Source organism: Nymphalis io, chromosome 6 (genome assembly GCF_905147045.1).
Source record: "Nymphalis io chromosome 6, ilAglIoxx1.1, whole genome shotgun sequence".
NCBI classification, from domain to species: Eukaryota; Metazoa; Arthropoda; class Insecta; order Lepidoptera; family Nymphalidae; genus Nymphalis; species Nymphalis io.
Genome location: NC_065893.1, coordinates 13,172,921 through 13,185,314, shown reverse-complemented (window position 1 = coordinate 13,185,314; position 12,394 = coordinate 13,172,921). Strand labels below are relative to the sequence as shown.

Genomic DNA, 12,394 nt, shown 5'->3' with positions numbered 1-12,394 from the left:
AATGTAGCACACATGTGACAGAATTTCAGTGAAATTAGACACATGCAGGTTTCCTCACGATATTTTCCTTCACCAACAAGCACGAGATAAATCATAACACAAATTAAGCATATGAAAATTCAGTGGAGCTTGCCCGGGTTTGAACCCACGATCATCGGTTAAGATTCACGATTCCAGATGGCCCAGTGGTAAGAACTACCACTGGGCCATCTGGACTCGGCAATATATGTACTATGCCTTATTCGTGAATACTTTTTTAGCATGACCTTTAATGTATTTATTGAAAAATATTAAATTAATACGTTTCAGTCAGTCGATTACCATTAAAATAATTTATATTTTTAATAACTTAAGTGTACTCACGTCAGGAGAGGTTTTAATACAATGGAAAAGCTATAACGCGTTTGTGCAGCACTCTCAACGTGCACGCGATTAAGATGTACAAATGTCATAAAACAAATCATGATGTCACTATTAAAAACAAAGTAATAGTACGTAATCCAATTAAATATCAAAGTTATATAATGTCTATCAATACATTTTCATAAGAGTAATTTCAGTGTTCGTGGTAGCTACACAATGTTAGTCATATCCAGCGCCGCGGTGGGAGTAATTTGATTTTGAAATATCGTCTGTGACGGCAATTTAGCTGGATAGACCGATAACACGAATAGTTTCGTGTCTCTCGTATAAAATTGTCCCTCGGTATAAGCTTCGATTGCTTCGATGTATCACTTAAAGATGATTGGTTTTCGGTACTTGATGTTTTTTTTTTTAGATTCATAGAAGTTATATCTTTTGTAATGACGAATTAAAGGCACCGTTAACGTAAATATCGGTAGTAAACAGTCGGTAGATTTCCATTCAACACATGCAGATTTCCTTAAAAGTTACCTCAATACAAAAAAATATATATTTATGATAAATGTAATAAAAACTATTCATAATTAAATTATATGCGTATTTTTGATAAAGCAAATATATTATTATGAATATCCCTGGCAGCATTAAAGAAAATAACGAACCTGTAGTACCGTTATGAAAGGTCATTGACATTTGATTGATATCTTGACATATCGAATTACACGGAAAAATATTTATCGAGACTATTTTAATGGGAAATAAATTAGTACAAAAAAGTGTACTTCATTTCAGATAACAACAAATTAACAACGTTACGCAAATAATACTTCGTTTGGAAATAATTAAATTTTAAATGAAATGAACGAAAACCAGACGATTTCCGAAAAAGAGCTTTTGGACGCAATAAAAAACCTTTTGAGAAAGAACGGTCAGCTGAATAAATTTCAAGCAGAGGTACTAATTTCTTTAAACAAATTCTTGTTCAAGCGAAGCGTATTTCGTTTCGTTGTTATATAAAATACACTTTTCTATCTTTAGTGATCATTTAATGCGAATATTTTAACGTTACATGTTTGTAGTCATTCAGCCATAAACGTTTGAGAAATTTGATAATAATAAGAACAAAGAGATAACCGAGTCGTTAATTTTTCTTTGTTAAACATCGTTGTTTGATGTCAGAATATTGTATTAAAAATCCCTGCAAAGAAATTAAAAATTCCGGCTCGATGTTACGCCCTAAATGAATGAAGAGCTTAATTTTTTAGAACTCATTTTAAATAGATGAAAAGTGCAATGCGCACCTTTGTTAATTCAATTAAGTTAACATCAAAATTTTCTATCTTCGAATTAAAACGTATCTTCTATTTTAAAAGCGAAAGTTACTTCAGTTAATATTGTTTTAATTTTCTCGCTTTTATAAAATGAACCAATGTCTAAAACTTATGTTACAGAAACGTTCTTATAGTAATACACAATATCTCAACATATGTATTTCTTTAATATATCGACTTGAATGCAATTCTCAATAAAAACGAATTTTATGAGTATATCAAATCAAAATATTCATTATTCAAGTAGGCTCTTACATTTTTGAATCTGTATTAAAAAAAATCGGAATGACATATAATTATATATTATATTAATTAAGTCAATCAACGATTTTGAGCCTCAACGCTTTTTTTTATCATCTATGTATATAATATTATATTACTATTACTATTATTGTATTACTCGAATACCTATTTATCAATAGTTTCGTAACTATTCACGTTTCATGTCTTCAGATGCGAGCAAAAGTTACAGAAATTCTCCAACAGAGACAAATGTCATTAAGCCCTGGATTCAAAAGTTTGGGTGCACCGAAGGCGAGCGACGAAGTTTTGCTAGTCAATGAGCTTGTTAAGGAATACTTGGAGTGGAATGGGTACCTCTACACCGCCTCCGTGATGACTTCAGAGGCAGCTATGCCGAGTGTAAAGAGGACAAGGATGGAACTATGTGCAGACGTCGGTGTTAAGGATGATGAAAAGTCATCAACATTACCTTTGCTATCCAATATAGTTGCTGCGTACACGGAACGAATTAAACGTAAAATTAATAGAATCAGAAAGGACAACCACTGAATGAACACCAACGTGCAATAAATTATGTAATCGTCGAATATGAAATTGAAAATTTTACTCTAGAATTTTTTCTATCGCCTGACACTTGTTTTATATTAAATTTTTAAAATTAATATTCTTGGAATACTTTAGGTTCATATTATAAAACGTGTTACCCAACCTTCTTTGTTCTCTGATGAAGTAATTAACTTTTTTCACATTTTTTAACTAAAATTTATGTGTCTATTGTTTTTAAAATCATACATAACATAATAGTATTATTTCAAGATCTCGTGCTACGAGAACATCTTAGACTTTATTTTTCTTGATTTGTATCAACAAAACGTTTTATTTATTCAAGAATATCAAAGTCAAGAAACTTGGATGTTACTTCGAAGAATAACAAGGCGCAGACTTTAAAAAAATATTATTTTTATCCATAAAACGATCTAAGACCGTACTATAGATAACTTTGAAAAAGTTAATTTTACATCGAAATTTAGATTTACATATTCCATCGGCTCTGCTATATTATTTAATACAAATTGTTTTCGTTTGATCTATTTTTATTATATAATATATTTTATTTATAATAAAATACGATTCCAATTAAATTTTATTTCGTCTGGATAGGTAACACTCACTCATCATATTCTGCCGCAAAACAGCAGTACTTGGTATTGTTGTGTTCCTATGGAAGTGAGCCAGTGTAATTACAGGCACAAGGGACATAACATCTTAGTTCCCAAGGTTGGTGGCGCATTGGCTATAAGCGATGGTTGACATTTCTTACAATGCCAATGTCTAAGGGCGTTTGGTGACCACTTACCATCAGGTGGCCCATATGCTCGTCCACCTTCCTATTCTCTAAAAAAAAATCGAATGGTTATTAAACATAACATGTATGTTTAATATTAATCAGGTGCACTCTATAAATTAGCAAAATACAAATCGTGTATATAATATTTGATCGTAGCTAATTGCTCGAGGTTTGCCTGAAACTCTGTTATGAAGAAACGCTATTGCCAATAGTGGAATAGAGGAGCTAACGCATTATAATCCATAAGATTTTATGTCCCTTGTGCCTGTAATTACACTGGCTCACTCACCCTTCAAACCGGAACACAACAATATCAAGTATTGCTGTTTTGCGGTAGAATATCTAATGAGTGGGTGGTACCTACCCAGACGAGCTTGCACAAAGCTCTACCACCAGATGTGACACGAGGATCTAAATTGAAGATCGTTCAAATCCTATCCTAGCAAAACTGTATTTTCAGATTTTTATAATTTTTGTTGTGCTCGACAATTTTTCGTGTTAATATTGTTTTATATCTTACGTGCAAATTAAAAACTTTCATACAATGTTTTTTTAGATTTTTTTTATCATGAAAAATAATACATAGTTTTTTTTGGTATGTGGTCACCACTACCCGCAAACAAAGACGCTTCAAGAAATATTAACCATTTCTTACATCGCCAATGTGATATCAACATCGGGAACTTGTACCCATACCGTATATGGGTACAAGTTGCACGGATTTGCACAAACCCCTACTACCAAGTAATATTATATGTGTGTATATAACATTATATTAATTTTCTCGATTATAATAGCTCCGAAGTCAAGCCAGTTCATATACGCATTCTGTAAAAGATAAAAGCATAGCTCGGTTCATAAATTACAACCAATATCTAATATAAAGACGTGTCGGAGCGTAAAGGCCCGTAGCTTAATGAAAGACTTTATTAACACGAACGCAGCAGGGTGCAAACTAGAATCTTAAAATTAAATATTTTATATTATGAAATAATGCATTGTGAATATATAATATACGAGCCATGACCGCGGTTTCATCCATTTACATTTTCATTACACATGTTTCAAATATACATATATATGATGACTATAATCGTGTGCATCTCATTAACTAAATACAAGTAAAGCTAGCAGATTGGTTCACGATTATGGTTACTAACATACAGGTTGTTGTCTTAGCTCCCTGTGGGACGTAGCGTACAGTTACAGCCTATAACCTAACTCGAACACTTTTTTTCAAATCAAACTTGTAATTACTGATAAAACGTGATATACCTTTCTAGTCTTACGTACATGGATTTAATATAAATATATAAATAGTTTTGCCTCGACTGCCTCGTTGGTCTAGTGGCTTGATATAAGGCCGCAGACCCGGAGGTCCTGGGTTCAATTCCCAGGTCGAGCCAATAAAAAAATATTGGGTTGTCTGTCAGAAAATTCTCAGTAGCAGCCCGGAGTCTTGAAGTTGGAAATGTGTACACTCCCTTGCCTCGGATAGCACGTAAAGCCGTTGGTCCTGCGCCTAAACTCTTTCCGGTCGTGTCGGATTGGCGTCCCATTGGATTATGAGAGTAAGGGAATAGAGAGTGCACCTGTGTTTGCGCACACACTTGTGCACTATATGTGCGCAGTTGGCTAATCTCTCATGAAATTGGCCGCCGTCGCGGAAATCGGTCTGGAGAACATTTTACTATAAATAGTTTTAGATATTATATATGTCATTTTCATTTGTAATTTAGATCGTTTTGGCTGTAACTTAAAATTGAATAAAATTAATTTTCAAAGCACACGGTTATATATTTTTCAAACGGTACACTAATAATTTTATTCTTTCTGAGCATCTTTTTATCTTTTTCTTTTTGGTATAATTGTATCATGTATTATTTTTTTTAAATTAAATAATTTAAGCAATAATATATAACTTCGATAGTGTTGCTAACGGTACTTACAGGCGTTGACGTCATCCATTTCATTCCGAAAGGTCTCATCCTAATTACATATCAAACGTATGACTTGTAAAATGTTACAATCGAAACTGAGTTGCGATAATTGGTAAGCTAACAATAAATAATTAATTGAATAAAAAAATACAAGACAAAAAACTAAAACGTTACCCTCAACATAAATTTCGTAGCTATTATTAATTATGTAATTATTTTTATAAGAGCCGTGATGACACTATGGTAACACTGAAGACATTTAAGAAAAATATATTTATTCAATATAACAAAATAAATAATGGAACTGAAAAAGACTAAAGAAAATTATATTATTCAGCAGTTTTTTTCACAATCAACGTTTCCTCGACCCTCACGTCGTCGGTGGCTATTGAAGTGTAAAAAGGATAGGTTGTTAGTCTTGCTACCGGCCTTTTGCAAATATAAAAACAATAGCTTCTAAGACTTACCAATACAGTGATGACAAAATGGGGGATATTTATCTTTAAATGTATGACAAGTCGAGATGGCTTGCAGTTAGAACGCGTGAATCTTAAACGATGATCGTGTGTTCAAAACCGGGTAAGCACCACTGAATATTCATGTGCTTAATTTGTGTTTATTATTCAAGGAAATTATCGTGAGGAAAGCTGCATGTGTATAATTTTATTGAAATTCTGCCACACGTGTATTCTACCAACCCGCATTGGAGCAGCGTGGTAGAATAAGCTCCAAACCTTCTCCTCAAAATGGAGAGGAGGCCTTAGCCCAGCAGTGGGACATTAACAGGCTGTTACTGTTACTACTACTGTATGACGTCAACATTTATCAAAGACTTAAGATTAGAAAACTGTTGTATAAATGTTTATTTATTACTTGAATCCTATCTGATCGTGTCAAATTGGTGTTCAGTTGGCATATCATGCTCTGCATAGATGATGGATCACCACACAATTCTTCTTCAATGATATTTAGTGTTTACATTGGTGGGAGGGCTTTGAGCAAGCCCATCTAGATAGAACATAACTCATGATAACAACATAACAACTCACTAAATAGCAATACGTAGTATTGTTGTGTCCCCTTTGGAAGGGTGATTGAGCCAGTGTAACTACAGGTACAAGGGACATCACATTATAATTCTCAAAGTTGGTGGCGCATTAGTGATGTAAGGAATGCTAAATATTTCTTACAGCGCTATGTCTATAAGAAGTAGTTAGTTACCACTTACCATCAGGCGGCCCATTTGCCCGTCTGCTTACCTATGATTAAAAAAAAACTAAAAGCAATTTCTAATTGGTAGCTACAAGGACTTGAAATCTCAAAAGTAAAATAAATTGAAGACACATGGGGGTAAACCACTAGAGAGGTGGGACATACTCGCCAACGGTCAAGAACAGTGAATAAATTATATTTTTTAATACATTTTAATTTCAACTTTAAAAAAATATGTTGACGTGACACTTTGTTAATGTACTACACTTGTAATCGATATACATATCAGAAGTTGTTTTTTTCCTTTGAATGTTATGTATGCCACCATTTAATATGTATATTGTTAATGTGCTTATTAAATAAATACATAAACACTGACGTGTGAGGAGCTTTTTAAAGTTATTTGATAATTCCGTATAACTCCCATACCTTCCTCGTCTTAACTTCTTGAAAGTTCATAGCGTGAACAAAGTTAAATAAACATTAAGTAAATTGCTTTATATGTTTTAAAGAAAAAAAGAAGGAAAGTTAACACATGTTTCAGATAAAGCACAAAAATATAAAGAATTATATTATTTACTTAAACTATACTTAATATGAGCCGAGATGAACCTTACGATACGTTAACTTAAGATTGCGGATGTTACCCAGGCAAGCGCCACTGAATTTTTATGTGCTCTATTTTTCATTAAAATTCATGTCGTGCTCGGTGGTGAAGGCAAACATCGTGAGGAAGCCTGCATGTGTTGGATGAAAATCTGCCACGTGTATTCACCAACCCTTAATATATTTTAAAAAGGGAAATTAAATGTCACACAATTATCCACTACACCCACTTATTAAACGTAGTTTGATTATAGGTGGGGCAAACGCGCAGGAGGCTCATCTGAGGGAAAATGACTACCACCCACAGACACCTGCAATACCCTTTAGGCTTTCAGGTGTGTTGCCTTTAAGGAATGAGTACGCTCTTTTCTTGAAGATTGCTATATCAGTTCGGAATTTCGAAAGTTCAGTTCATATCGGTTCGGAAAAGTCGCCGGCGAAAGCTGTTTCCACAGAGTATTTGTGTGAGACAGGAAATGCCTTAAAAATTGAAAATATATTAAATATCTAGAATATAATCTATTTTAATAAATTAATGTTACAATTGTTTTATTTTTGACATATTGCCCCTAGGGCCACTTTACCTTGCCCTACGGTGGGTATGCCATTTCGGGTCGCGTTTCATGTAATTAAATTGTATAAGCGTCACTCTATTTAAGTCCTTCGTCATTTTTATTGTTTCATTATATAGCAGTATATTTCTATTAACAGTTATATCTGATCGAGATGTTTTACTTCACAAAAGCGGAAAATTTACTTATTGCCTTTTTATATCGATTATATATTATGTTTTTTTTTCTGCGTAATTAATATGTATTAATTTAATATTACACCCATTTATACAAACACTCACAAACTTAAAAGCAATGAAACTGATATCTGACAGTTAAAAAGATGTTTCATGTTTGTCTAATTTATTATTTATTTTTATTATAGTTAATAATTTAATAAAAGTTACTATTTATAAAAAAATATCTAAAATGACCTGCGCAGACGTTGTATTCGAATTTAAAAAATTGGCTTATATCTCTGCAGTGCCCATATCAATTGTCTGGATTATTTTATTTTCAAGTGATTCTTACATACATTTGTAATGATAAATAATTAATAATATCCTGGGAAATTTTTCAAACACGGCCATCTGATCCTAAATTAAGCTTATACAAAGCTTGTGCTATGGAAACCAGACAACTGGTATACTACATATACAACTTTCTTTTTTAAATACATATTTATATAGATAATTACACCAAGACTCAGGACAAACAGACATGTTCATGCACACAAATGGCTGTCCTGGGTGAAAATCGAACCCACAACCTTCGGCGTGAAAGGAAAGTGTTCTACCAACCACGCCAACCGGCTCGTCAAATTAATAATTTGTAATAGTAAATAATAAGTAATTTATTAAAAATTAAAAAGTAATAACTTTTACCATGACAATCATTGGAGGATCAGAAATTAAAAATAAATAAATAATGATGACATAAGAAAGCTAGAGTATAACTTGCGTGAGCGTAGCGCTGGTTACACGCATTTCCTGCGCGCAGGCGTTCAATAATTTGCTCAAATGTACACTAGGTCGATTTATCTGAATGATCGCCGCGCAAAATAACGCGCGCGTACGAGCATACTCTTTCTTGCTTTAGTTGTTGCGCTTTTATGCGCTTTGATGCTGATGAGAACCAGTCTTTTAATGATTAATTTCATACAATACGTATATAAAAAATATTTTAAAGTATGCAATGGTTTTAATTTTTTGCAACCAAAATCGTCTCCGCTACACATCGCCAGGAAGCAATTCGCAAATTATACTACATAAGAAAATAAACATATTTGTCCTAACTATTTATATTTGTAAATGTTTTTTAAAGTGATTTCTTTAATTTTACTTATAAACAGTTCGTCCATAGTGTACACACTGCACAGTCAAAACTACTAAAAGTAAACTGTAATTTGGGATATAGGTTTAATTTATAACGTAAGCAGTTAAAAAAGTTTTTATTTTTATTTTAATGGATAAAAATGGGAGGATGTCAAAACTATAAAAAATACTAAAAATTGTCTATGATCTCATCATTTTTCTTAAAATCTTTTATAAGATAGTCCTCTTCGAGGATTCTGAGCAAGGTCTTTGTCAGTTACCTCAGTGATAATTAATACATGAATAGTACATAGTGTAGGTGTAAATAAACAAAGACTAAAGACCAATAATAACAATAATACATAGGCTAGTATAAAACATTCCATATATATTTATATTAATAAAGTTTATTTGTGTATCAATATCGAATTATAAACACAAATTAAGAATATGAAAACTTAGTAGTGCCTGGATTTGAACCCGTAATCATCTGTTAAGACTCATGTGTTATTCACCACTGGGCCATTTCGACTTCATTATAATTTTACTTGAGAAGGTGGCTGGACCCTATTTGTTGTGGAAGTCAAAGAACTGAGAGCTTAAGCGCACCTTGGGAGAGGCATATGTCCAGCAGTGGATGATGAATGACTAAAAGTTGATGATGATGCATTTATTTTTTTACGAACTAATCGGTTTAATAATGTCATATAATTAATGTTGCAGTTGAGTTAATACCTGACTGGTGATAGAAGAATAAGTCAGTTCTCAATGACGTGATGTTTTTAATTTACAGCAATGGAACATATTGAAAATCATTCACAAAAACGGAAAAATATATATGATATAAAATACACAATAAGAAGTTATTAATTTCTGGTCTTAATATATATTTTTAATAATTTAGAATAACGTTTTATTTTTACTTAGAATTTAATTAAAAGAAAGCAATGTACGAAGATTTTATTATTTAAATATTTCATATTTTACGAGAGCCCTCGTCGTGGCGGCGCTGCGTGAAGAGCTGATGAAGGGCCGCGGATGGATTAAGTCGTATTGCAAATGTTAAATCATTATAAAATAGCGTCTGCTAAAGAACCAGTGCGACCCAGGAAAACAAATAAATATTATATAAAACAAATAATATTATTTATATTTGAACAATGATTGCTACAAGTTTATTTAAACTGAACGTAAGTAAATTACCATGTACTTTACACATCTGGGCAAAATTTTTGGAGTTTATTCCACCAATCTTCGTTAAGATTCACGTGTTCTAGTCACTCCAGCTCATTACGCCTACGTGTGAAAGGGAGGGAGGATGTTAGAGAAACACTATGTCCTTTTCTATACCCCTGGCAACATGTATGCAAAATTTCACGATGATCGGTTCAGTAGTTAAGATGTGAACGCGTAACATACAAACAAACTCACTTTCGCAATTATAACATTAGTTAGGATTACAATTATGAATTTACACAGAGTATGTAAGGTGTAGAGGCGGTAAATACTAAAAATGTATTATGCTACAGATATATTAATATATTTATATATTTTGAGATGTTTCATGTTTCCATAGCACAAAACTAAAGCAACTTATCAATATTTAGAGGTAAATATATTATGATATATGGTAGTTGACGAACATAAGTTCCAACACAAACAGACAATTATCCAAAACAGACAATTGTTAAGGTCACTTACACCCTCGAGTCTTTGCAATTGCGTCGAGAGATAGCAGCGCTGAGCGCTTTCTATCGACTGTATCACGGCGAGTTCTCTGAGGAATTATTCTCTCTTATTCCTGCTTCCCCCTTCCTTCATTGGTCTACGCGTGCTGGCTCTCGATGTCAACGCCTAACTGTGACATCAATTCCATCGTGCACAAATAAATTTGGCAACTCCTTTCTTTGTCGCACTTCCAAAAAATGGAATTCCTTACCAGCTCACGTGTTCCCCTCCTCTTACAATCCGGGTTCCTTCAAACGAGGCGTGAAGCGATCTTATTATTATTATTATTCTTATTTATATCTTGCGGGCTGGCAAGGCGGGGGTGACTAGGTGCAGAACATTCTTGCCGACTGTACTGACCGTCGTCCTGTTTGGACTCTACTACCACTTACCATCAGGTGGAGAAGAATCATTTGCCCTCCCGGCAAATGTAAAAAAAAATGTATCCACCAAAAGTATGTAATAAATCTAAATATTTACTCGGTTTAGAAGATAGCTTATAAAGTGATTGATTTAAAGATCTAAGATTCAAATCCCAGGTGAGTATCCTCTCCTATCCATCCCAGTAAAAGTTTTTCCTTTAAAAAGCCTCAGAAGTATACCAATGTTGAGTTGAGTGTTACACTCTCGTGCCTAGGTAATCACAATATAACAATATGTGACTGATTTCAATGTGAGTGAATAATGCCAATTCCACATATATCTGTTTGCATATGTATTTACTTATCCAATATCATATCTCTTAACCAGGCAGCTTGCATCTTAGATAAGCCATCGTGACCATTATATTAAATGTAAAAATAGCGCATTATTTAATTAACATGCAAAGAATTATTTATTAAGCAACATTAAACATGACTTTTAAAATGGAGGCAAGTAAGAATAAATAAACTAAGAACTAAAGCTCTTAAGAATAAACACTAAGGAAATAAAACTTCAACTGCCATTTCCCAAGGTGCTTACTGGGCTATGATGACTAAAATGCTGCTTTTATTTACGAACAAGGCACTATATTATAAATTGTTTTCCTTCCGCCCGTTACCATCCTGTCCTCGACAATCCGAACCACAGAGTAGCTTAAACACAGAGCTTATGTTAGGTAATTAGTAACAATTATAGAAATATGATCGATGTCTAAATGTATATCTTGAAATGGTACGCAGATGCTTATTATGAATGAATGCGTCAAAATGAATAAACAAAACAATGATTATAGCTTTTTAAATTGTAAAAAAGAAGGCAAAGCATAACCAACCCGTTGGGTGACACAACCGCTCTTAGACATTTACACTGGAAGAAATATTAGCCTTACATCGTAAATATGATCCAGTAACTGCACTGGTTCATTCAATCAAACAGCAACAAAACAATACAAATTATTGTTATTTCCGTCACAGCTTGTGAATGTTCCACTGCTGGGCTAAAGGTCTCCTCTCCCTTTTTTGAGGAGAAGGTTTGGCTTATTCTACCACGCTGCACGCTCCAGTGCGGGGTGCACCAACCCGCATTGGAGCAGCGTGGTGGAATAAGCTCTAAACCTTCTCCTCAAAATGAGGAGAGGAGGCCTTTAGCCCAGCAGTGGGACATTCACAGGCTGTTTCGGATTTCGGATTCGGAATTATAATTACAAATTAAGCACATGAAAATTCAGTGGTGCTTGCCCTGGCTTGAACCCACGATCATCGGTTAGATTCACGCGTTCTTACAACTGGGCCAACGCGGCTTTTTTATTGCTATTTGTCAGTTGAAAATCTGATAG

At 33.5% G+C, this 12,394-nt stretch overlaps 2 protein-coding genes across 3 annotated transcripts in view; one reads left to right on the top strand and one right to left on the bottom strand.

Annotated features, from left to right (window-relative positions):
* The window catches only part of LOC126768923 (set1/Ash2 histone methyltransferase complex subunit ASH2), a 437,703-nt gene that overhangs the window by 384,462 nt on the left and 40,847 nt on the right, over nucleotides 1-12,394 (bottom strand). The gene's annotated exons all lie outside the window — the stretch shown is intronic.
* Nucleotides 1,150-2,985, top strand: LOC126769053 (centrosomal protein 20). The gene is made up of 2 exons (XM_050487603.1): nucleotides 1,150-1,317; nucleotides 2,148-2,985. Exons 1-2 carry the CDS (start codon nucleotides 1,222-1,224, stop codon nucleotides 2,484-2,486), a joined length of 435 nt encoding a protein of 144 aa, XP_050343560.1. The 5' UTR covers nucleotides 1,150-1,221; the 3' UTR covers nucleotides 2,487-2,985.

Coding starts and splice junctions, on each gene's coding strand:
- LOC126769053 (XM_050487603.1), top strand. CDS start 1,222: ATGAACGAAAACCAGACGATTTCCGAAAAAGAGCTTTTGGACGCAATA. Junction 1,318..2,147: donor TGAATAAATTTCAAGCAGAG/GTACTAATTTCT, acceptor TCATGTCTTCAG/ATGCGAGCAAAAGTTACAGA.